This window comes from Dermacentor albipictus, chromosome 3 (genome assembly GCF_038994185.2).
Source record: "Dermacentor albipictus isolate Rhodes 1998 colony chromosome 3, USDA_Dalb.pri_finalv2, whole genome shotgun sequence".
Taxonomy (NCBI): domain Eukaryota; kingdom Metazoa; phylum Arthropoda; class Arachnida; order Ixodida; family Ixodidae; genus Dermacentor; species Dermacentor albipictus.
In genome coordinates, this window is record NC_091823.1 from 145,707,171 (window position 1) to 145,734,282 (window position 27,112).

Below are 27,112 nucleotides of genomic sequence, written 5' to 3' on the forward strand. Positions count from 1 at the left end.
TATTTCCATATATCCATTGCCTTCGTTTATCCATATACCAAGGTATTTATATTCTGTTACTCGAGGTATTTCTTGGCCCTGTATCTCCACTTTCTGTTCACTGCTTTCATTGAATACCATAACACCTGATTTTATAACACTAAATTTCAATCCTAAAATGTTGCCTTCCTGTCCACAGATATTAGCCAGACGTTGCAAATCACTTTGCTTGTTAGCTAGCAACACAATGTCGTCCGCATAAAATAAATCTGGGAGTTGCTGCTCTATTACTGTACCCGCCTGTTTGTATGAAAGATTAAACCCGATATTACTTCCTTCTAGCGCCCTCTCCATCCTCACCATGTACATCATAAACAGCAGCGGGGATTAAGGGCACCCCTGCCTCAGTCCCTTGTTGATATGAACTTTCTCCTCGCTCCTTATCCCTTCCCATTCAACGCAAACGGTATTTTCTAGGTGAATCTCTCTCAAAAGCTGCAGACAATCCTTACCTAAGCCTTCCCCTTCCAGAATATCCAAAAAAATGTTGCGGTCTACGTTGTCGTAAGCTCCTGTAATGTCTAAAAAGGTCACATACAACGGTCTGCTTTCTGCTTTTGATATTTCAATACACTGAGTAAGCACAAACAAGTTATCATCCAAACGCCTACCTATTCTGAAGCCATTCTGAAGCTCTCCCAAAATGCCATTATTCTCTGCCCATGCATGAAGCTTTAATTTGATTGCCTGCATTGCTAACCTGTATATTACCCAATGGTCAATGGTCTATATGAGTGAACTCTGTCTTTCTCCCCCTTACCTTTATAAATTAAATCAATTCTACTTTGTCGCCAACTGTCAGGTATTCGTCTATGTTTTAAAGTTTTTTTCCACTGCTTTCAAAAAAGCTTCCTTACTTTTTGGTCCTAGTTCATTTATCAGCCTAACGGGAACCTCGTCTAGCCCTGTGGCTATGCGCTTAGGAATTTTCTCTTCCGCTTTCTTCCAGTTTAAATTTGTCAGCACCAGCTCCTTTTACCTTGGGTCTCTTTCGTGCTCTTTTTTTCATCAAGTACAACCTCGTCATTGCCTTGGAAAGAATCGGTTGTTGCTTTTCGTATGTAATTTATTGCCGCTTCTCCTTCCAGTCTGTTTTCATCTGCGTCTAGGATATGTTGTTGGCTTCCTGCCTAATAATTTTATGTGGTTCCAAAATATTCTAGGTGCATTCCTTTTCTCACGTATTTCTGACAACCAACGTTCACTTTCACTTTTAATTTTGCTTGCACCAGTATTTGAACCATATACTTTTTCTCCCGGTATATTTCCCATTTACTGGTTACTTCATCCTGTGGCAACCGCGCCTTCCTTGCCTGCCTGTGCTCTCGAGAAGCTTTCTGTCGTTCGGCGATCGCTTCTCGTATCTTCTTGTTCCACCAGCTTTTCAGTTTCTTTTTTCCTTTCCAACGAACATGTTGTTTCTCTTTCTGTATTTTTGTCGTTATTACACTTAGAAGCTCACCATATTCCCACTCTACTTGGCCATTTGCCAAGTTCTTCCTCAACTCTAGTGACTGTATTTGCTATTTGTTCAGCGTTCAAATTTGGACCGGCCATTTTTCTCTCCTTGCTCTCTTTCCCAACTACATATCCCATTTTCAAAATGATGCGTTTATGGTCACTCCCTATGCTGTTAAACCCTTCGTCATCGATGACCATTTCTCTCAACTTATCATGAATTCCTTCTGTCATCAGACAGAAATCAATGGTCGATTGCCGGTTTCCCACTTCCCACGTGATCTGTCCTTCACACTTAGGCCCTGTATTCACGATCACGATGTTATGTTGCTCACAAAGGTCCAGCATTGACTACCCATTATTGTCGGGATAGCCATATAAATCCTGTATGTGGGCATTCATGTCACCTAATAGCACAATTTTTTCGCCACTCCCGAAACCCCTAATATCAGCGCTTATGCATTCCACTAACTCTTTATTCTTCTCTGTGCAATTTTTTGCGGTCCACAAATACGTAACGCCCAGCCACGTTTCTTTCCCACTCATTGTACCTGATAACCAAAGATGCTGTTGACATTTTGAATTTACTCTTTTCCATTTTGCTCCCTGATGGATAAGCATTCCGACTCCTCCTACCTTTCCTTCCGACTTAGTTCTGTTGCACCCTTCCCAAACATAATTCTCAATCACTGACGGCTCTTCCGAATCTCTAAGGTGCGTTTCTGTAACCGCATACACCCCTATTTGTTCTCAATTTAACTGCTCCCCAATCTCTGCCCACTTTTCTTTTCTTCTGCCGCCCTGCACGTTTTTGTAGCCTATTGCATGGCGAGCTTTTTCTTGCTTTCTTCTTTTTTCTGCTATCGACGGCGATGCTCTACTCAGATTCCCCTTGGGGTTCTTCATTACTACCTACTCTGGCCTCCTGAGCGCCCGCGGGCGCACTAAAAAAGCAACAGCGCGACCACCAAGTCGCCAGCCCACTTCTCGGGCTAGCCTGTAATTGAAGTGGATCCCGTCTCGTTTAAAACCACCACAACTTCTCACTTCCCTGTTAACTTCGACAACCTCGAAGCCTTTCTCTCGGCTCATTTTACATATCGCTTCATTAGCAGCCACTACGGCTCTTTGTGCATGAATGTCACGCACAGGCACCTCCGGCACCGTGCACACCACGATCTGCACCTCAGGGGATGGCTCACGCAAGTCGTCCACCCCTTTCGCCAAGCGCTGGGCTAGTCCTGGCCCTTTCCTGTTTAGGACGTCAATTAGCCCACCTGCTACTATGACGAGGTTGCGCACGTGGGCATTTTCCGCGGGCTTTTCTTTTGCTCGCTCCATGACAGAACGCAGTGTCCGCCCTGGAAATGTCCCTACCGCCACTCTTTTGTCGCCTTTCACGCTCTCCACAATTGCTTTTGAGCACCCAGCCAGGTTTGAATCGCCAGCGATAATCACCCTTTCACTCTCTTCTACCTCTCCCTGCTTCCATTTGTCATTTTCCGCGTGATTCGGACTCGACAAGGGGCATTGTCCCCTGGGCTCCTGCTTTTTCCGCGTAGCGGCCTCAAGGTAGGTGCTGCTCTTTCCAGCTAACCCTTCATCACCCTGCCTGCGTTCTACGTATTTCTCTGACCTGCCCGCGCCTGTCGCGTTGGGGGTCTGCGTTCCATTGTCACGCACATTCTCGGCCCAATGGCGGGCCTGTTTAGCTTGCCCGCTTCGCTGAACGCCACCTGGACTTTCCTCTAGGTGGCGTTGCTTTGCCGCGAGCTCTAGAGTTACTGTATATGCTACCACAGGTAGGTACCTGCGGTAGCATATACAGTAACTCTAGCGCGCTCATGCGTGGCGGCAACGGAAAGGAAACCTGCCATGAGTAACTACTTTAGAGGAACAAACAAAATCAGGAAAAAAGCAATTTATGATAACTCAAAGGGAAGCTCATTACTTTTGGAAGCGAGATCAGGATGCCTTAGAACACACACCTAAAAGCGAGATATAAGAAGAAACAAGAAACGTGCTCGCTGCGGTAGAGCTAGGGAAACTATGGAGCATTTTTTATTAGAATGCGAAGACGTCTCCCCAGCGGTCGACTTAGGCACCACTGGCCTCCTTGAAGCCCTTGCGTTCAGCGGGAGCAGTGGAAAAGTAAGCATGTCCACAATAGACATTAGTAAGAGGCGATTGGAGGATTGGTGGACGAAAAGTAGGGAAACGACAAAAAACGGAGACTTACAAAAGCACAGTTAGCAATAGGGGATCAGAAAATTTGGGTGTGGGAGTTTATAGTGTTTATTTTTTATTGTTTAACTTAGGTTGGACATTAGGTAGTATAATAGCAAGAGCTTGGTGGCGCAACCCACCAAAGGGTTCCAAAGGGGACGCTCATAACATTCATCCATACATCCATCCTCTAAAACCCCTCAGTGCGCTCCGTACTTTCTCCGGATTCTCTTCTACACCTCCAGCTGTTTTCCTCCTCCGGCGCTCGCTTCCTTTGCGCCTTCAGACATCGCATCGCCGATTTCACTGGTGAGCTATGTACGCTTGCGCATAAAATAAGAAAAGGAAAAAATAAAAAAATAAAGCATGTTGAAGCACGAAGTGTACAAATATTTTACTCTGTGCCATCACATACATCGCAGTTCTGTAAACTGCATCTGTTAGAGGATTCGAAGTTGGCAAGTCTGATGAGTTTACAGCCTGTGAAATCATTATAATAATAAATGTGCCTAGAACGTTCGTTCTTTCTTTTATGCGAAGCATATTACGAGAGCTCAACCCAGCTCCTCAGGCGCGGCGGTGTCGCCTTGAAACCACGTGACACCGTGACGTCACGACAGAGGAGAAGTGGCTTTGGCTCAACTCTTGCAAGACGGGCTGGGTGGGAATCGAACCAGGGTCTCCGGAGTGTGGGACGGAGACGCTACCACTGAGCCACGAGTACGATGCTTCAAAGCGGTGCAAAAGCGCCTCTAGTGAATGCGGTGTTGCCTTAGAAACGAGCTGTTTCTAAGGCGTGCGTCTCTTGCTCAGGCGCACATTTCGTTGCCGCGCCGAACGCTGCTTTGCTCGACGCTCACCGCGTCCAATGCGGGGCGCGTAGTCGCTGCCCTGTAGCCCATTGTCTTACACCCCTTGGCGGGTCGACGGGAACGCTGTCGCGTTCCACTCTTGAAGGCGAAGCAGTAATGCATGAGTTGTTCCTTCGTCTAGCCGAACCAAATATAGCCAAGCAACAGCAGTTCACCAGGCTAAACAGTGGTTCAACAACTAAAATAAAGGCTAGTAAGCTTCGCATCCTGGGCTTAACCTTACCTAAGCCACAGCCATTTTTTTTCTGAGAACACACTACATGAAGAGATGATAAATTTGGTATATGTTCTCACAAAGAAAAAAAAACAACTAAATGTTCTCATATATGTTCATGCATTGATTTCTTTCGCTAGCTTTAAACTGGTGAATACAGTCAAAGTTACTAAAAATGTTACATTTGAAATAACCTATCGCTGCTATCAATGTCATACAGTTGTCACAAAATTGCGTCGCCGGCTGAGGTGCACATAGTAAATCGGTGAAGATGGTTTACATCGTTGCATTAACAACGTTACTCTTAAATGAGCGTAAACATGGCAGCCTGGCAAATTTGGTTGTGGCTGGAGATAGCAACTACGCTACCCACTATATCTGGCGTCCACTAGTGGCGGTGGTAATGGCGGTCACCACCAGTCGACACCCTAAAACCAGGCGTAGGCATGCCCGTGAAGACTCTAATAAGCAGTGCAGAGATGAACCAGTTTTTCTATTTTCGGGATTGCATACATATATTTTTCATTTACTTACATCAAACTTAGAAGTTATGGTATTACTGCATGAGAGTGTTCTCGCAATTACAAAATCGGCCAATAGCTGCTGGTGGTCATCGGTGCTGCAATGACGCTGCGTGGCGTCATTGCGGAGGCGAGAGCAAGTGATTTTTCACTGTTTTTGGCTCAATATTGTAAATTCCCTGCTGCATGCAATGCAATAATATTTGTCCCAAATGTTCGCGGGAGCCTTTTGTACAGATAGGCAATGTTAATTATCGTGTTCAAAAAGTGTTTCAGGGTTCCTATACAATTTTGCACTCTCCTAGCTTAATCTTTGTGGGGATATTGAGTAAGAATGAAGCATATCACGCGGGTGTCATGTAAGGAACGTTGCAGGGCTCTGTTGCTGAACAAGACAGGAACGAGAGGAAATTACAGGCGTGAGGTAATGCTTGTCTCTTTCCGGCACTTCGTTGCCTGCTGCGCTATAGCTGTCTCTAATGCGCGTGGCACCACGGGTCACCCACTGTTTTAAATCTGTGCCATCTTGTGATGCTCACAATATGCTTCATGCTCTTGCTTAGTGTAAATTATCTATGGGGAGGTTTACAAAACAATCCGCACTATTACATTTGCCCAACCTTATGGCACGACATCTGTTGGTAAACAGTAGAGAATGAACTCGCGCGCGTAAATCTTGTCATCTCTGGTGGACGTTTGGGCAGTCGAACTCCTCGTTGTGTGGATGACCCTTGTGACTCTTCGAATTCTGTCCAAGCATACTTTTCTCTTTAAGTTTAGTAGCTTCGGACGTCAGTGACTAGAGGGCCAGCGATAGAGTTAAGAAAAGATCTCGTAGGACTGTTCGTCTTACAATATTTCTGAGATGAAAGTATCACGGGTCATTTTTAGTATTGCTCAATCTGAAACTAAGTTACAGCCTATATTTTATCTCCATAGACTAAGTGCCTGTCTCCATTATCACTACCGAACCAGTCGCTCTATTCCCAGAGACCCGCCATAGTGGAGCAGTGCGTTGGTTGGTTGTGCCGAAGTGCGTGCTAAAAGCTTACACCCTGGTTAAGCATTCAACTGTGTAATCTCACAGGAACGGCATGGTGGCGATGCCACCTTGAATTTCCCACATCTGGTCGCCGTGACATTGCACATTTTGGCAGCAGGAAATTTTAAATTATGCGCACGCCAAGTTTGGGAACGCAAAATGCCGGGTTCACAAAGGGATGCAAAAATGTATGCAAAAGAAAGAAAAACTGATGCACATGCAATAACACAAGCAGGACATGGTTCTTTGGGTGAGCAAAGGTCTGTTTAGGTACGCAAGGCCATTTGGGCGCATGAAACCTACCACTCCCTATTGTCTACCTGGGTCTAATTCTTTATTGCTAAAGACTGCATTGAATAGTAAATGAAGCAATGACCGAACTCGGCATTTGAAAAATTCTGGCCCGAATACGCGGGAACATGCTTTAAAATCCGTAACGTCACGGTAACGTAAGGGCGCTGAGGCTTTGGCACAATATTTAAAAGAAATATGTGTTCAGCTTTCATTTTGTCCACTGTAGCAAACATTATTCTTTTTGATGAATGAAAACATTTTAAAATATACTTCCATAACTTATTTAGTGTTGCCTGTTATAGTGGGGGGGTGACCTCCTCTGTATAATTGAATGCACAGTTACCTCTGGTTGATGCCCCTCTGCAGACTCACGTCCACCTTCTTGCTGAGATACATGACGAAGCGGAAGTTGAGCAGCGGCTCCTCGGCGATGTAGAACTCGCCGTACGTGTAGTTGCGGCACGTGCTGGCGACCTGCGGACAATCGTTGACGTCACATAGCCCCGGTTCGAATGCACTCTGCTTGATGTATGACCACCATATACTGCTGTTCCAAGTGTAAAGGGCTCTACTCCTCACTTTGTCTTTGTAGTTACCTGCAACAGGACGAAGGCTGCGAGGCCTCCAAACGAAGACGCTTGCGCGGACGACAAAGCGCAGACGGGTACTTTTACATACGTTTGCCCTCCGCATCGTTCGCGGCAACTGCAGCTTCCACGCTGCTGCACGGAACTACTGAGACAGAGTAACAATACGCTCATTTGGGCGAGTTAGTTCATCTTGACAGTATTCGTAAAACGCACTGAAGACTAAGACGAAAGGAACGCATATGCCAGGACGGGCGGTGAACTTCCAACTATCGTTTATTTCAAACGATCGCCTATTTTATACTATGCGCATCAGGTACATCATGCACGCATCACAAAAAATATTGTATAATCAATACCATTCACGTGTCTAGATACCTCGAAAGAAAAGACACTTTTTCCTCCTGCAACGCCAGAGGTAGACACCTGACACCCTTATCACCTGCCTTTCTTCTAATATACGCTTCAACTATTTCGCGTCCTGTTTTAGTGTTATTGCGTTAGCAATTATATGGACATTCCGGGCAAATTTCTGCCGTCGGCGTCAGCCGTGGGATTCCGTATAAAGTCCAAGGGCGATAAAATCGTCGCCGCGCGCATATATTCTCTGTGTGCGAGAGTGAGGCGGCGATCGCGGCTCAAATCTTGCGCACGCAATGGACGGAAGCGGGGAGGAAGCGCGCCGCCTTTCGACGCATGCAAGGCTTCGTGGGGAGGGCAGGGAAGGGGGCGCGCTCTACTCCAGGCGGCCGCGCGCGCCCGGCCCGGCCGCTGTATCTTGAAAGCCATGTTATGGGCGTATGTCACAAAGGGAAGTACACGGTACACGGAGCAAGAATTTCTCCGTGGCATGGTCCCAGTATGAGTCGTCGGAAGCGACGTACATAGCCAGCATGTCGCCCAACGTTCGATGAAATCTTTCTGTCAAACCGCTCGTTCGAGGATGGTAGGCAGTGGGGGATCGGCGAATAACGTGGCATTGCTTTAGAATCGCTTCGACAAGGTCCGACAGAAAGACACGTCATCGGTTGCTAAGCAGTTCACGTGGTGCACCATGCCGTAAAATGATGTGTTCTAAAATGAATGACTCGACGCCACTTGCCCATGCAGATGGCAACGGTGAAGTCTGCGCATCGCGTGAGATGATCGATGGCAACGATTATCCAGCGGCTGCCAGTAGGAGTGATGGGAACAAGTCCGTACAAGTCGATGCCGATACGGTCAAATGGACATGCAGGACAAGTCAACGGCTGTAGTGGAGCAGTTGAACGGCACGAGGCTTCTCACGGCACTGGCAAGCGAGACAAGAAAGGGTGTAGCGGCGAACGAGGCGGTACTTTCCGCGCCAATAGTAGCGGAGGCGAAGGCGGGTGTAAGTTTTCAATACTCCGGCCATAAGCCTAGGTTATGCTCCGGCATGTGCGCACTGTGGGTCGGCGTGAGATGCGGCGATGCATAGGTAGTGACTGAGGTGTGACCACGCCTTCAGCCTAGGTGAATGGAGGCCAAGGCGTGACCACGGATGCCGTGTAGGTAAGCGGAGCAGTCATCGGTATCGCAGGAGCTGCGGACAGCACCCCAGAAACTTGCTCATGAACCACGCGCTGTATCGAGGGCGGCAGCATAGATGGGGCAGCACCAAGGGTACAAATTAAGGTTCACGGGACAGCTGGCACGCAACCTCCTTCCGTACGAACTGCTTAATCTCGTTAAGTAACACAGAGTGGTCTTCCGCGCAAGGCCACAGTTAAGGCCGAAACGATTTATCCAGGCAAGGAGGAGCTGCGAGTGGAGTCCCGTTGCTTCCGCAGCTCGTCATACGGAGTGTCTACCATCCGGGAAGACCGGAAATCTCAGGGATATTGAATAGTCTGGAAATACTCAGGGAAAACTCGGGGAATTGGTGTTTCTATCAGGGAAAATTAGCTGTAATTTTATTGAAAGGGAACGAAAGTTGTGCTAATACTGACTTGAGTAACAGAGAGGAATCGTAACTAATCGTCTTTGACGCCGTGTCGTCGGCTGGAGGAGTTGCCGGTGTACAGTCAACGACCGATTTTACGGATGCACGATTTTTGCGACATGCCCAATAATTCGTACGACATCGTGGCACCATTAGGTACTCCATAGGGTCAGTGTATAAGAACGTCGGAAATGTCGAACGCAAGGACTCTCAGCCGTCCGATTTTCTGGACTTCTTGCCGTGACCGCAGGTCCAAAATGGCATTTATCAAAGCCACCACCTGCTCAGATTTTTTGCAGGAAAGTCATGAGGTGCGTCTGTGAGTGCGTGCTCCAACTCTATAACGCACTGTTCCTGGGTCTCCTACGCCTTAGCTCACCTGTACTCGGTGGCAGCGGTAAGACCAACCTACGTGTCCTCCAGTCTGTGCAAGCTCAAGCTCTGCGAATTTGTCTTGGTCTTCCCAGGTGTGCATCCACGACAGCAACAATAGCCATCGCGCATGACCACCTCATCAATACGTATATTCATGTCTACTCTTTAAGGATGCACATCAGGCACTTCGCCCAACTTCCATCGCATCATATCGCCTCCCTTCCTACCGCTTGACCTCGTTCAGCGTTTAGCAAAATTATTGCCGTCAACCATGAAACTTTACCGTCAAACTACACGCCTGCAGTACGACCATCTCTACCAGTGTGGTGCCTGCATCCACTCCATGCCTTTGTCATTCTCAGCATCAAAAAGAAAGCGGAGATGTAATCTTTCGCTTTCAAACAAACCGTGCTTTCATTCCTATGATAAGCACAAAGAACGCACCTACGTTTACACGGACAGTTCTGTCTCCTCCAAAAGTTCAGCTGGAGCAGTGGTAATTCCCGCAAAATCTGTCGTCATCAAATTCAAGACGTATCACGTTACATCATCGACGGCTGCAGAACTTGTAGCTATCCGCGCTGCTCTGGAGTTTATTGGTCATGTCATCACATTTATGGTCCATTTTTTGTGACTCGAAGGCAGCTTTCCATTGTCTGCTGTCCTCTTTTTACCACGGACCTAATGTGCAATTAGTGGCAGACATCCGACTACACCATTACACAATCGACAAGGGGCACAACACCGTCTACCAGTGGATACCGGGTCACTGCGGAATTTCGGGAAATCACAGTGCGGATGACGCTGCTCGATCGGCCCACGATGGTGCCCATGTTGTACCAATACCACTGTCAAGAACAGATGCAACCACAAGTTTTCGCTCCCTCACACGCGAGCTTACGCAGACTCTGTGAAAAACCAGTGAATTCACGAACGCAAGTCTTCACAGATTGGATCCACGTCTGCAATTCCGTCTTCCACGAGCGGAAGCAACGTTTCTGCGCCACCTATGGGCCGGCGTGGCATTCACGAACTCCTATTTCTTCCGCATTGCAATGGCCGACAGCCCTATTTGCGACTGTGAGGAGACGATCGAGCACCTCCTGTGTGACTTTCCCCGTTGCAATGTACCAAGAAAAGTGCTCGTGACCGCACTCGAAAAACTGGACAATCGCCCCTTCACAGAAGAAAAAGTTCTAGGACACTGATCCAGACGGGTTTCGGCAATCAAGGCCTTAAGGCTTTGCTGAAGTCTTTAAGGGCTTGTGACTTGTGCGACTGCCTTTGAATGTTGTAGCGCGTAGCATCGCATTGCTGTGTGAATTTTTCTCGTTTTCTCTTTCTCTTCTTTTATTCCCTTTACCTCTTTCCCCAGCACAGGGTAGCCAGCCCGTACTTACACTGGCTAACCTCCCTGTCTTTCCTTCCCTTTTGTCTCCATCTTTATCTCTTGAGCTCAAAAAACAGTGTTCGCTGGCGCCGAGACACAGGTGTCCCTCATCCAAGCCAAAATAAAATCTTTATGCAGTGAAACGTAACACTGAGTCATTGTGTGCGGGCTGATAGTATGCCAGGACAGTTGAGGTCGACTTTCCAGCTGCTGAGAGGGAATCTCATTTGTGACAAAGTTCGGGCTTCATACCAATGAGCTTGCTATCAATTGATAGGAGTAGCTTATATTCGAAAATATATGCTTCTGTATGCATCTCTTTCCGTGTCTGAAAATGTTTGACTCGATTTGAAGTAAGCTTTATCATTTCTTGGAACATATTTGATTCGTTGTGCATTTTATTAACCCCTCCCTTCTGTTTTCTTTTTGAATAAAATAAACAGTACTCCTTACTATCCAAATTGGATTAAGTAGGTTTTTTTTAACATGCTTACTAGAGAGCGACAGCATCGGGCGACAATGTGTCAGCCCGTCTTGACATAAAACAAAGTTCTAGGTCAATCAGTGAATCTTGCAAAACCACTCGGAGAAAACCTGGAAAACTCAGGGAATTTGGAAATGTCAACTTGGTGGATACCTTGGTCACAGCTCTGACGCAGTTTAATGACGTACGCCACCGTTTGGAGCTTCTTGGCGAGAAGCATCTTAAATGCATCGTCAACGGCACCTTTCAAGATGTGTTTTATCTTGTCGGCCTCTGTCATGAATGGAATGACGTGCTTGCACAGGCCGACCACATCTTCAGTGTAGCTTGCGTAGGTCTCGCCACGTTGTTGAGCTCGCTCTTGTTCTTGTTGTTGAGACGACCGAATAGCTCCACGAGTTTCATTCTGAAGGCCAAACAGGTGGTAAAGTGTCTCGTTGTTGCGGATGGAACCACTGGTTGTCGACGTCAGCCAAGTAAAATATGACTTTGTTGAGCTTATGCGTGTCACCCCATTTGTTGTGCTTGCGTACTCGGTCGTATGATTCAAGACAATCCTCCGCGTCCTGGTCGTCGTCTCTGCTGAAGAAAGCAAGGTCGCTTTGCCGAACGGTGCCGAACAGACCAGAGTAGGACGCTGGGAAGCAACCTGCTGCTCGTAGTCCATGGACATGAGAGAAACTGGAGGCTACGTATGGTTGCGGAGTTCCAGGGTTGTAGGGAACCAGTAACTTCCACCAAATATGATGAGGCGTTGGGATCAGCACTGTTTATAGATAAAACAGAAAAAGTTTGCAGTAAGCGAACTGACAATGGCGGTGGACAGCGCAAGCCTCGAGCTTCTGAATCGTCATCGTCCGGCATGAGCTATATATATATATATATATATATATATATATATATATATATATATATATATATATATATATATATATAATAGAAGGAGAGAGGTGAAGGAGGGAGAGGAGAGGTAGTTGACGGTGGAGAAACTCTCTAACCTCCCGTGTAACCTTCCGTATGGATGAAGATCCAAAATCAAATCTGAACGGTGACGTTCAGTAGGCGGCAAGTTGTGCCGAGACGTTCATCTGATGGATCGCCAGCCGTGTGTGCGCAGGCGCGAGTAAGAGCGGGCGCGAGAGAGAAAATCTGGCTGTTTTTGCTCCTTGAATATATGACTCTGTCTAGGCACAGAGGAAGTTTCTTAGCGTGCGTTGTATTCGTTTGCCCCAGACATGCCGGCATTGCGCAGTGCGATTGAGTTCGTTTACGCTCCGCCGCTGGTTGCCCCCGCGGTGAGGCAGTGGGCAGCCAGACCACAGCTGCCCCTTGGTGACCGCTGTGTCTGAAGGGGCAATGTTCTGACTGGTGTTGTATAAGTCGCGGGTCGCTTTTTTCGTCGCGACGATAAAAAGACGTGACAAGAACTTTATTTGAGTCCTGAGGGACTGAGACCTTGGGTAGCCAAAAGCGAAGGTCCCGAAGATCAAGTCGGTGGCTCCGCCCACGATGGGACCGGAAGATCAAGTCCTGCCGCAATGTCGTGGGCCCTGTGGACAGCCTGTAGTTGAATGTGGAGATTGCTGCTCTTGAGAGATTCCTGCCATTGTTCTTTCGTGATGGGTGGAGAGGCGTTAAGGGCTGGGCACAGCCAGAGCATGTGGTCAAAAGAGCATGAGTCATGTGCACATTTGGGGCATGACTGTGAGTGTTCAGGATCTGTCTTCTTAAGGGACCGATGAGTGGGATACGAACGGGTTTGCAGGATTGTGAGTGTGGTAGCCTGAGGTTTGTTCGATAGATTGCTTTTTTTACAAGCACTGCTCCAGGAGGGCACATGTCACCAACAAACGGAGACCTCAGGAGAGCACCTGAGGTTATAGTAAAGCAGGCAGCGCAGGATCTCCAGGGCACACAATGGGTAGCGGGGGGATCAAAGCTGGAAGCAGGGCGCCCCGTTGGTTGGGGCCGCGGAGGCTGAAGCGTGCCAGGGGATGTTCGCCTAAAAAAAATGGCTGTCCGCGATTAGGGACAGCCGATTTATAAACCCCTGGCACACGCAGAACTCGGCGAGTTCCAACCCACGTTGGACCAGTTCGGTTTCTAGCTTTGGTGTCCTGGAGGCGCCGCCAATAATGCTAAATAACGACACATTGTTACAATTAGTAAAAAACACAATTGAATAAAGATAATTACGTCCAGCCGCCAACTTGTGACGCTAAGTTCAGCCCTACCGGGCCCCGTGACTTTCTTCAATATAAGTGGCCCGGGCTCTACTACGGTCGCTACTGCTCCCACAGAAACATCTGTGATGTTATTTACAAGGTACATCGCCGTAAGTCGCGAGAACACTATGATCCGCCATTGACTTAGCACGGGCGCCGCAGGTGCGAGACAGCCGGTCCGACACAGCTGCCGCCAAATCGGCCGTCAGTGCCCGCTGCTTCCCCTATTTTACAGCGCCGGCAGCCAGCGTCCGCGCGTAAACGTGTAAACAAGCTCGACCCCACTACGCAATGCCGGCACGCCTATATATAGGGACAAACGCCTACAACACCCGCTAGGAAACCTCCTCCGTAGTGCCTAGGCAGAGTCATATTCAAGGAGAAAAAGCCCTTAGACTTTCTCTCTCGCGCCCGCTCTTACTCGCGCCTGCGCACTAACGGCTGGTGAGCCCTGATATGAACGTCTCGTGAAAGTTGTGGGCACACTCCGTACCGCCGTAACCTTCGCAGTGCAAGGCACTGAAGAATGAACGGAAGCACGGCAGGGGGCTTATACGCCTCATTTGATTGCTAATCATAACTCCGCTCCTGCTGAACGCGTTGAAGCGATTTTTGCCGCGTAGTATTTCAGAAATAGTCTATTTTAACTACAAATGTATTTCTCGACTTCGGTAGGTAGTTAAGGGCTCCCTAAAGAACGCTGATTGCATTATCAGCCCTACAACGTGATCAGCGTTGCCACGGGTCCGTGGAACAAGGGTTAAAGCAGCAGCCGTGCGTGTGGCTATGCTGCGGAGCGAGAATTTTTTGTTTTGCCATGCCGTCACGAAGATGGCGGATGGCGTTTGGCAAGAAGTCGACGGATGACTCTTGACATTTTGAATATTGTGAATGCGCCCTGGGTGCGATAAAGAATGTTCAGTTGTGTAGTTTGCGGACGAAAGCTTGGGCGCGAACACAGACAGACCTTGTACGTGAAGGATCCTCGGTCGGCGATGACGACCGCCTTTCCGCGGACCACTTGCTCGAGTATGGGCTGCCCGTAGATGCGGTGCAGCTCAGTCTGGCCGCCGTAGCGCATGATGCGCTCGAACACCCGCTGGTACGCCGGGTTGCGGGAGTCCTGCATTGTAAGCCCAGGAATCGCATATGTGCCAACTTTCAAATTTTTGAACGCAGTAAGCCCATGCCTGGTAAAGTATATGGCCTGCTCTTAAGAAGAACTGCCAAAAAGTAATAAACCGATGAATAAAAAAAAGGCGGATCCCCACACGCTGTAGGAATTGGTTTAAGCAAAGCCTTCATTGGTGTTTGCGATGAACGCTGTTCTTGAAGCAGCACGCAATGACATGCGAACTCACGAAGCAGAATACACGGATTAGCTTTCATCCAGAAAGAAACCTTTCTTAAAGGGTCCCTCACCAGGTCTGACGATTCTGAGCTGACAAGCGCAGAGGCTACGTTCCGCGATAACGATCGTGTCTGCAAAGTATTATATCGCTACGCGCCGCGGAGAGAGAGAGGGAGAGAGAACTCTTATTTTCAAATCAACAAGATTCGAGTCCGGCGTGGGTCTGGGCACCCGCCGCGGACGCGGTTCCTAGACCTTGTCTCGAAGCGACTTCCTCGGCTCGCTGGACGGCCCAGAGTTGTGCTGTCAAGTTTGAGGTGAGCAGTGCGGTCTTCCAGCGTGAGCGGAGGCTAGCGGTGGAAGAGACGGAGGGGTCGGCGCTGCCCGACTTGTTTGTTAAGTCCTGACACTCCCATAGCATGCTCTGTCATCCGCTTGTGCCTGCCTCAGAATTCGTGTAACACTGAATTATACCTCTAGTCAGGTGTCCTCGTGCACAGCGCGCAAAATTGCGCGCTGCGCGAAACGAGACAATCGCAAGAGCTCGCGCGCGACGCCGTCAGCGGGAGTGCGCCGCTCCACAAAAGCGAGAAAAAAAATAAAGGCGCGGCCGGTGACGTATGCATCACGTGATCCTCAAGGTCCGGTATGGGAGAATGCGGGGAAGGAATTTTGCTTGCGGAGGCTAGACGGGGCGGGTGGAGAGAGTGCCTTGCTTGGCAGTGGAACTCGCCTCCTGAAATCATGGGTTCGCGGCACTGAAATATTTCTATCTCAGCTATTAATGAGCCGATTGGAAGATTTTTTTCAGCAGAGCCCTCCCTACAGGACACGTAACAACTTCCAGTGTATAACCGAAATTTGCTATGGGGCCTGGTGCGGGGCCCTTTAAAGCTTGCTGCGCCTTAGCTGAAACGTTCTATGTGCTTTTCACATTTTATTGACGCTTCACCTTGACTATTTGCCTTTGGACTGCTTGCGAGTTAAGCTTCTCCATTTGCTAACAAAGCCAACAATGCAAACATATACAAGCACAATTTTTGTTCTTTCTGTACTCTCGATCGTGAAATAATCTTGAGTGCTATCACTTCTTAGCGCATGCTTGTCAATACGCGCCACACTGGTTCCTACCTACCATTGTTGCTTAGTGGATTGGCGTTGCTATGCTAAGCACGACGTCGCGGGATCAAATTCAGACCACGGAGGCCGCATTTCGATGGGGGCGAAATTTAAGGACGCCCATGTACATAGGGCACACGTTAAGCAACCCCAGGTTAATCCGGAGTCCCCCACTGCGGCGTGGCTCATAATCAGGTCGTGGTTTGGGCGCGTAAAACACAAGAAGTTAATTATTTCTAACACTGGTTCCTGTCAGTAACAGGGTTAGAAATATGAGGTTGACAAATATATACAGGATGAAATGCGAGGTGACCCGCATTAATTTTGTGACTTAGCACGACGAAGCTTTACTGTCGTGATTGCGGCACAACAAAGAAAGGAAAAAAAAGCTAACTAAATTCTTTGGTGTACACGCCAGATACGCGATGTCAATATGATTGCGAGGTACGTCGTAGTAGTAGTACGTCGTCGTGTTAATTTTAACCACCGGACGTTCTCTAACGGCCGCATAAATCTCAGTGCAACCCGCCGTGGTTGCTCAGTGGGTATGGTGTTGGGCTGCTGAGCAGGAGGTCGCGGGAGCGAATCCCGGTCATGGCGGCTGCATTTCGATGGGGGCGAAATGCGAAAACACCCGTGTACTTAGATTTAGGTGCACGTTAAAGATCCCCAGGTGGTCGAAATTCTCGGAGTCCTCCACTACGGCGTGCCTCATAATCAGAAAGTGGTTTGGCACGAAAAACCCCATAATTAAATCTAAGTGCAACTGCGGCAGATTTCTGTGGGTGAATCATGCTACATCTTGCTTAGTTCACGCCTTATGACGAGGGCGAAAGGCACTGACGAAAGCAAGCGCCGACACCCGCAGGCGACTCATACAAAGCTTTGAAACCAGTTCACAAAATGATAAACATAAATGTAACCCGCAAAACTTGACGTACAGTGCGTTTCCGGCACATGACAAAGTTTGTAACACATATTACACTTCTGCATACATACGCACGAAGATGTAGTGGGAACGTGTGTGCAGAAAAAAAAAGTAAACGCCTTTGAGAATAAACAGGTGCCAGCATGCGCTTTGCCGCTCGTAGACCGCCTCGTCATTCCTAAACCAGTAAGTGATCGCAGCAGCGCCAATGCAACTTTTTCTCGCCCCCTCCAAGAACCAGCAACAGTACCGGAACACCCGGGAGGCTACCCGACGCATTAAAAGCCCTCCGTTGCGAACGCCCCGCCGTAGAGAAGGAGCCAGCGTACGCAGTCTCGGAGGCCATGTCGTGGTTCGTATAGTTCCTCGGAACGACACAGGAGGCAAAAATGAAAATTAAATCATGGGGTTTAACGTACCAAATCCACTTTCTCATTATGAGGCACGCCGTAGTGGAGGACTCAGGAAATTTGGACCACCTGGGTTTTTTTAACGTGCACCTAAATCTATAAGTACACGGGCGTATTCACATTTCGCCCCCATCGAAGTGCGGCCGCCGTGGCCGGGATTCGATCCCGCGACTTCGTGCTCAGCAGCCCAACACCATAGCCACTAAGCAACCATGGTGGGTGAGGAGGCAACATCAGTGCTGCGATGCGAATAAGTGTTTGCGCATTACATCGCATTGCATCTGAAACGCTAGGAACGGTGGGAGTTGGGAAGTCTCTATGCTGTCTAGAGGATGAAAATTGTGTCTGCGGCGCTATGCTTGTGTGCTTTTCCCGTCGGTGTGAACCGTATTTTCGACAGCACGTTACAGAGATTTCCAGCATAGCTATATAGGTAGTGTGGACAGCAACCAAGCTTTACTGCGAGTATACCTTGGCTCATTTGGCGATAACGAAGCCAAATTAACGCCATTTTATACCTTATTTTAACAGTGCAGCTTTACTACAGCCCTGAATGGCCTGATAGTAACACAGCCAGAGCACTCTGAAACGATTAGTCGAACATACCACGGGTATGTCAGTGGTTGCTGGGCCGTAATATACGAGCTGATAAAGAATGAAATCGACCTTAAAGGCATCGCCTACGAAATCGTCGGCAACGATGTCATCCTTTATCCCCTATCAGTAAGAATTCCCAGTTCCTCCAGCGGATTAGTCCTTCGATTTCCTGTAGCGTGTTTCTCAGGCAAACATTTCTGCTGTGCACGAAAAGGAACCAGCCGCGTCAATATTGATGCCGTCGAAGGCAGCTCATTAAGGAAAGAAGAGGCGTCCTCGCCGCTAGCCGGTCAGACTCTAGTTGTTTTATTTTTGACATACCGCGCCTTTTGCTCTCGTGATCTAAGTGCTGTTCCAGAAGCGTTACGTGGTAGAACATGTGAATGATTCGGCTAGCTGGATATGTACAACGTTGATCGTTTCAACACTTTCGAAGAGCATGAGAATACGCAAACTACTTGTCTTCGTGTGCATTTTGCATTCGTCTTTGCCCCTAGTAGCCCTGGAAAATACAAGATATGCTAGCACAACCTCGCCTAACATCACATCTTCCGTAGCTGCACCTTCAATGAATAATGTAAGAGGCTTGTGCGTGACCGGAAGTTAATATGGAGGTTAACGAATAAGCTGGGGAAAACGTTAAGGCCTATGCAACGAACGATGGAAAAAATGTGTTGAACGTAACCTTAATAAACAGCAACACAGCTGCGAGAGCAAGTGGGATTACCCAATGTTCAATGGTGGAGATTGAAAGGAAAAAAAATTAGAAGTATAAGAAGGCAAGCGCTGTCGAGGGTGGCAGGGAAATAGGTTGTGTGATGAAATTAGTAAATTTGCAGGCGTAAGATGAAGTCAGCTGGCCCAAGCCAGGGGCAAGAGGACGTAGCTGGTGCTCATGATGGTGATGATGATAGTTGCGCTATAACATTTAATGAGATCTGCTAATGCCGCCTCTATTAAGCTACTCGTCTAATGCCGCCTACTTCACTGCATGCTCGAGGAGAGTGCGTGCTTGAGAGGAGCGAGCGTACCCTGAGCATGGCGGTGAGGATGCTGCCGGCCAGCGTGTAGGGCCGCACGGAAGAGCGTCGCGCCAGGTCCTGGATGTTGCGGATCACGGACTCCTGGGACTTGACCATCAGGCAGGCACGCATCTGGCCCGCGAACGCGAACACCAGCACGGTGACCGCCAACCACCAGAAGGCGGTCACCACGCGCGGAGCTTGGCGGCTAGGGGGCGAAGAGGAGCCTGCGGGAACGCCCGCCGAAGACCACCACTGTAGACAGACCCTGGGGATTTCTTCCCCCGCACACTGGAAGTCGTTTAACCGCAGTCTGTGTAGCTTTCTATTGCGAGAATGTCTAAAACAATCTGGTAAATTAGCGGCGATGGAAGCAAATCACATGCGAGAAGGCCAGCTACCCTTTCCGCTGTGAAGACGCACTCCCATTCACTCGCCCAGTGCCAACAAGCGAGTAGCCACATTGAATACCACATCTCTTAACCTACCTTACTTTCTCGCTGGTTCACTTCTTGTCGAGCGGTGTACTTTCTGTGGTGGTTTCGAGCACTCTGCATCTAGCGGGATTTCCCGTGTCGTTCGCGTTGATCCTTGCTACGTAATATGCACTGCAAGCGGGTCGTGTCAATGCCTCCTAGATAGCAGGCCTGTGCGCTACTTGGGCCCGAAATTTCTATTGACGAGCCTGGAGTGACGAAAACAGTGATGTCAAACTAACCGCGGTTCACACGGGAACACCCCCATTACATTCCATGGCTGTCGGGCAAGGTTGCATGACGTCATGGATCGAAGTGCACAAACCTTGTGCTATCTAGGAAGCCTTGGTCTTGTGCCCGGCATGGTAGGCGAGAGTTACATGAGACGTTCATTTGAGGGATCGCCAGCCGTTTGTGCTTAAGTGCGAGTAAGACCGGGCGCGAGAGAGAAAATCTGGAGGCTTTTGCTCCTTGAATATATGAGTCTGCGTAGGCACTACGGAGGGGGTTTCTTAGCTCGTGTTGCAGGCGTTTGTCCCTAGGCGTGCCGACATTGCGGAGTGGGATCAACTTTGCTTACGCTCGGACGCTGGCTGCCGGCACGATAATATAGGTTAAGAAGCGGGCGCGGACGCCCGATTAGGTGACCGCTGTGTCGGACAGACTTTCTCGCACTTGCGACGCTCGTGCTAAGTCAGTCATGGCGCATCATAGCTTTCTGGCGCCTTATTTATATGGCGATGTATCTTGTAAATAACATATATGTTTCTGTGGGAGCAGTAGCGACCGTAGTGGAGCTCGGGCCGCATATATTGAAAATTTAGAAGGCACAGTGCCTTAGCCAACCGCGGTTGAGCGGAAGTGCCTGAAAGGCTGCCGGGGGCGATGACTGACTCAGCACCAGCGCCGCAGGCTGGAGAAAGTCTTTCCGACGTACCTTCAGAGGCAGAGTTCTGACTGGTGTTACAGAAGGAGCGGGGCGCGGAATCAATCAATCAATCAATCAATCAATCAATCAATCAATCAATCAATCAATCAATCAATCAATCAATCAATCAATCAATCAATCAATCAATCAATCAATCAAAAAGTGAGCTTTATTTAAACAATTCAACGAATGTGTACAAAAATAATTGGACCAATAGCATATGTGGCTAGCAGGTTGTACTATACGCAAAAATACATATACAGGTCAACCAAGCACATATCTGCTCAATGAGTAAGGAAATTATTTACATGAACAAGTACTTTTTTTTAAGGAAGAGTCATTACGTTTGGCTAGACAAGAAGAAGCGTTTACATACAAGATCGAAATTTCTGGTTACTTCTATTTCCACAGGCACAGTGTTCCAAGTCATAGCGCCAAAAACTCTAATAATCGTTCACCGTAGACATTGCTGCAATAAGGAAGGTTTAAGTTAAAGTTGCTTGCTTGGTGTTTGTACGCAGGAAGTTAAATATGGTGTTGGGCAAGGGGAAATTGGTGTTGAGTATTTCGTGAACTAAACAAGTGAACTTGTAATTTCCTAAAGCTGTGAAAGAAAGAATACGAAGGTCAGTAAATAGAACACTACTAGGGTGATGAACTGAGGAAAATGTGATTATTCTTAGGGCGCGTTTTGGAACTGCAGTATAGGTGTTAAGTAAGTTTTATATGTTAGGCCCCATATTTCACAACAATAGCCCATGTGGGTGCGAAACAGAAATAGCATGTGCAGCGAAGCAAAGCACGAGGAAAATATTGCCGGGCGCGAGCCAGTGTGTAACAGCTAAGAGCGAGTTTTCTACAGACAACGCTAATTGTTCTCTCCGGTGAAAGTGTCTGTCTTAAGTAACCTCTAAATATTCAGATGCATCAACGCGATCCAGAGTTCGGTTCACTCGGGTCAAAGTGAACGCACTCTAGGCTAATATTTTCCTGTTGGAGTGAAATATGATCTACTTAGTGTTATATTCAGTTTCGTTATTCATTTCAGTTCTTTATTCCCCAGGGGGCGCTTCTGTTCTTCATTATATATATTGGTTGTATATGCTAAATAAACGGCTTTTTACTTCGGGATGGCTGGAGTATGACTTCCACCTTCGGTCAATACCACACTTAGTTTTATCAGTATTTAGGGCTAGTCTATTTTCTGAAAACAATTTAATTACTTTTAGCAGTTCGCCAAATATAGTGTCTTCGAATGACGAGAGCGAATCGCCTGAGTAAACTAAGACGGCGTCGCCAGCATACATCAAGACTTTTGACAGGTTAAGTGCGTCCGGTAAACCATTTATGTATAAAGAAAACAGAATGGGGCCTAAAACCGAGTCTTGTGGTAGACCGCATATGATATCGGTGAAAGCAGAATGTTTGTTAATTACCACTTGTCGCCTTCGTGCCTTAAAGTAGGTGTGGATGAATTGAAGCGTGTTTCCAACGATACCAAAAGATTTCAGTTTTTAAAACAGTATTGAGTCACAGATTGTATCGAACGCCTTTCTTATATCAAGAAAAATTGACAGAGCAATGTTATTCTGGTTAAGATCAGAGTTAAGGGGTTGCGAAAGTGTTAAAACTGCGGTTGGTGTTGATCTCCCTGCAACAAAGCCATGCTGTTGCGGGCATTCCTTGTAACGCTATTGCTTACAAGGAATGCATCTAAGTGTAGTGCAATGAGCTTTTCAAGTAGTGTGTTGACTACACCAATAATTGAAATTGTTCTATGATGGTTCGGATCACTAGTTTTGTACACAGGGATAACCTTTGCCACTTTCAGTATATTTGGGTAAACATTACTACTTATCGCATGTTTAAACACGCGACAAAGGGGCACGCATAAGACATAAATATTGTTTTTCAATATCTTAATCTTAATGCCGTCGAGTCCGGATGCCTTATTAGCCGATAATTTGCCTACGATACATTTTATTTCCTCAAGGGTTCTATTTTTGCAGACCAAATCTCCCCCGCGTGATCGCACCGCATTGGGTTTCAACGGTGCGAAGAAACACAATAAGGCCAGGCAAAGCAAAGGCGAAAGTAACATTTACGTTTACTTGAAATGCGGAAGTAATAAGCTAAAGGTAAATGAATATAGACAAAAAGGTAACTTGCCGCTAGTGGGAGTAGAATCCACATGCTTCGAATTATGCGTGTGTTTCTTGTACCAATCAAGGTAACTCGGGTGTCATCTACCCGTCCACTTTCTGTAAAACTGCTGAGAGCCCGATTAAATATGACGCGCATTTGAGGGATTGGCAGTATAGAGACTAAAATTCTACGCAAACAAGCTGGAGGGTGCCTACCTTTTTTGTTTTCACGAGAAATGTACAATAAAAATGAGGAAGCTATCTAGCAGGAAGAAAAACACGTCACAATTTCTATTGTAACTTTGTAAATAAATCATTGGTTTCGTTGGTAGCTTCGTGCTACGGTTGGGCGCTTGACCATTTTTTTCTTGCACGAACTATCCTCCACATTGCGGGCTTCCGCATAAGTGATGGGCCATATTCAATGCGCCAATGCTTCGAGTCGTCGAGCTCAGATGGTAGAGCGATCGCCTCGGTTTCGTGTCTCGGACCAGGACGAATGTTTCTTCATATGCGAAGCTTGCTTTTTGAGAAACCCCTATGGGTTTCCTTTGTAGCTTTGTGCATACGGTCGGGTGCATGACTATTGCTCCCTATCCATACGTTGCACTGTACTTCAACCAAAATTCAACATCATTCATCTTTCGTTCTCAATATGGATTTTGGGGATCCGACCGAAGACGCGGCGAAGTACCTAATTTACACAGTATAATTAAGAAAATTATTAGGTGTTAATAAGAAAGACGTCCACGCGAGGTGCGCTCGTGACGTGGCCTCGCAGCCAACGGGAAGTTTCGCTGCTATAGACGACGCTGGCTTTTTCGCTCAATGGGCCATTTGATGCTGTCGAAATAAAAAAGCGTTGCGGTTAGGAGCATAGGGAAGTCGGTAATTTCCAGCTGCGACATCGAGCGCACCATCCCCGCTGTAGCGGCTGAGTCACATCGATGCCACCTCGAGGCCTCAACCTCCATCGGCTTTCGTTGCTGTTGTTCACATAGCAGCTGTGGGAACGCCCACAGTGTAGACAGACAGTGGAGTGCATAGATTGCAGATCCGTTGTATCGCTGGCTTGTACTTTTGCTTGGAAAATCTGTTTATTGCCTGTGACTTTCAGAGTTACAGACACAACAAACACCGGATTACAGTTCATAAGTGCGAACAGTTAAGGGATAAGAAAAGAGCAGATTGGGTGAGGGAACAAACGCGCGTTAATGACATCTTAGTTGAAATCAAGAAAAAGAAATGGGCATGGGCAGGACATGTAATGAGGAGGGAAGGTAACCGATGGTCATTAAGGGTTACGGACTGGATTCCAAGGGAGGGGAAGCGTAGCAGGGGGCGGCAGAAAGTTAGGTGGGCGGATGAGATAAAGAAGTTTGCAGGGACAACATGGCCACAACTAGTACATGACCGGGGTAGTTGGGGAAGTATGGGAGAGGCCTTTGCCCTGCAGTGGGCATAACCAGGCTGATGATAATGATGATGATGATGATGATGAAATGCGAAAATTGATGAAGCCATAGTGTCCTTGATGTCGTAATTGCGTAATTGCAGTCCGCCATCATCGAAGTCTCAACCTAAAATTCCTGCGTATGCAAAAAGTGTTGGGTAGCAGTCTAGGCTCTAACTTTGTTCCCCACTCAAGATTACCCAACGACTACAACGGAGACTGAAGAATCGGCGGCGCTTAGTCTTCAGATCCACCGCTCTTGCTCGGACACCTAATGAGTTTGACAAGACGGCAAAGCTTCGGCAACATCTCTGCACTAATTGTGTTGCCTAGCTGGAAGGAAATGTCTAGTAATGTGGCTCACAGTTTGCTGCACGTAGTCGCCCCCCCCCGCCCCCCCCCCCCCCACTGACCGCCTGTGGTCATTAAGCGGAATTCCACCGACATCCCTAGATTTGCCGCCTAGGAAGGGATCAGACATTGCGTGGTAAATAGAGATTCCACGGCACTTCCTCTTCTCGCAGCAAAAAAAAATTATGTAGGAGCATTAGCTCAACATTACCTCAGAGCTAATCATTCTACAAGAATAAGTAATGCTGCCTAAATAACACTTCCTTGCTCCAGTAATGGCCATTGACCGTTATATCTATATTACCGACATATTCCAACCAATCACAAGATGAGATGACCATCCGCCGTGGTGCTGGGCTTCGAGTCCCACGAACGAAACTACAAGGCTTCAACGACGTGATATAGAGGTCCTGCTGCTGTGACTGCTCGCCTCGGGAGCTACCGCATAGGGTGGCCCAAAGTCTTTTATTAAAGTATAAGCCAAATGGAGTACTGAAAGATGTTATTTTACTTCTTTATGCATGCCTTGTGGCAAATTCTTTGAATTAAAGATGTCATATGGCCGACGAATCTCTACCTCTGAGCTGTCTTATTCTTGCTGCGCACGACATGTAAGCGCACGCAAGTACATGAACAAATTATGATGCTAGTATAGCAGCCAGCTGTTGGTAGGTTAGAAAATCATTGCTAGTTACCGTCAACAAAGTTGTTCATGACAGATCTTTCGAAAGATTTAAAGCCTATCATACTCGAAAGCTGACAGGCATCAGGACTTCTATATCTGTACGTCTATATCTGTACGAGAACTATTCAGCCAAGCAGTTGAAGCGCACTTACACATTTTACGGCCGGGTAGGGGTCCGAACGTAGTAGTGTGTGTTCGTAAAGTAAAATTAAGAGTGCTTTTATTGCTACTACGGAGTAGGAAGGGGCGAGGTGGGATGGATGTTTTACTTTTTCTGAAAGGAGTAACAAAGTGGGAGGAGATGCAGCCAACCAATTCTGACGAGCGCTAAAGGAAGCAAAGTAGTAGAAATGTGTTACGTTCGCCCTCCTGAATATTGCAGCTTTCCCAGTTGTACCCGCTTAAATTCAGCGCTGCCATATGCAACTGTCGGAGTGACGGCGAGATGACTTGCCTTTTCCGAGAAGGTTTTCGAAGTACTCCCACGCGTGGCCGAGAAAGCGCTCGACGTAGTAACGGCAGTGAAATCGCTTCCTTCCTTGCGTGCCGCTGCCTGTAGCCCACTGATGCTGTTGCGCGTAGAAGCGGTCCAGTCCCGTGGAGAACAGCGACAGCGTCATCATGGTGAACAGCACGCACACCCACACCTGCGTAGCAAACGGGAAGAGGCATGATGGTGACGCTGCGGTTGGTGCAATTGTTCGGCTCGGTGCCCAAACGTCGGGGGGAGCTTTTTAATAAATCATCAAGGCGGGAATGACATTGATCACACCTTCGCGCGCCACGCTTGGTTCGTGAGTGTAATAACTGCTTTTTCAGGTGCCTGACCGTGCCTCCATCTGTTTTTACGTAACCTTTGTTGGTGGTCGGTTGTTCGCTTGTAGCAAGAGTGAAGTGGGCGGAGTGAGCGACGTTTTATTTCTGATCCTTTCGCCCCGTCCTCTGCGCAGTTGCACGTCATTCTGCTGTTTTGTTGCGGCATTGTCCGGTAGGGTTTGTATACGGAAGCACTCCATTTATTTAAGCTGGAGCTGCCGTCATGTATAGTAATGTAAAAAAAAAAAACACAGGGCGTATTGCTAGGTCACGGCACGATATTTATTTCGAAGAAGTGAATGAAAATTGGCCAGAATACGCGCACTTCCTGGCAGCCGCGAGCCTACAACGGCTCGCGATAAACATACTTCTCCACATCCTAATGAAGCCGTTGCTGAAACGCACAATGATAAAGCCACGCGAATGACGAACCAACAAACAAAAAAGAGGTGGAGTGCAAAACTTTCTAGTGTTTCTATTTTGTTTTAGTGGTGACGGCAAGTATTCCGGGCATCGCAAGGCTGATTGTCTCCGTGCACTCTAAGTGCCCCTTCTGCCACACAACGATAATCGTCATCTGCCTTGATGCGTTTCCTTTCTTTAACGCTGCGAGCCCGGTACTTTCCAGTAACGGACGGCACGCGTGTTATCAGCATGATAGCATAATCGTCATCTGCCTTGATGCGTTTCCTTTCTTTAACGCTGCGAGCCCGGTACTTTGCACTAACGAACGGCACACGCGTTATCAGCATGACAGCATTTCCTGTCGGCAATGCTATCATGCTGATAACGCGCGTGTCATTCGTTACTGGAAAATACCGGGCTCGCAGCGTTAAAGAAAGGAAACGTATCAAGGCAGATGACGATTATCGTTGTGTGGCAGAAGGGGCACTTAGAGTGTGTCATAACGAAGCGAATGTATTTTGTTTGCCTTCCGGATCATACCACGTGACCATTCGCCATGTTGCTTGTGGCTTCAATAACGGTCTCAGTCTCGACGAAGTATATAAAAGCGGTGAACGGCGCATGCTCGATGTCCTTTCAATGGTCGGCGTGAGCGTGGACCAGAAGCACTTGTGCTGCGTTCAAGCAGAAGCCGCCGAGACTGAGCGCACTAACGTAAAGCCTCCTAACATCTCCTA

At 47.8% G+C, this 27,112-nt stretch overlaps 1 protein-coding gene across 3 annotated transcripts in view; it reads right to left on the reverse strand.

The window, feature by feature from the left end:
- Window positions 1-27,112, reverse strand: part of LOC139057606 (probable glutamate receptor) — a 76,183-nt gene that overhangs the window by 9,880 nt on the left and 39,191 nt on the right. For all 3 annotated transcript variants that reach the window (XM_070536127.1, XM_070536129.1, XM_070536128.1), the window contains 4 exons: window positions 25,609-25,801; window positions 19,127-19,344; window positions 14,658-14,813; window positions 7,010-7,140 (listed from right to left, as the gene is read on the reverse strand). In XM_070536127.1, coding sequence (XP_070392228.1) covers window positions 7,010-7,140; window positions 14,658-14,813; window positions 19,127-19,344; window positions 25,609-25,801 — 698 coding nt within the window. The remainder of the gene's footprint in view (window positions 1-7,009; window positions 7,141-14,657; window positions 14,814-19,126; window positions 19,345-25,608; window positions 25,802-27,112) is intronic.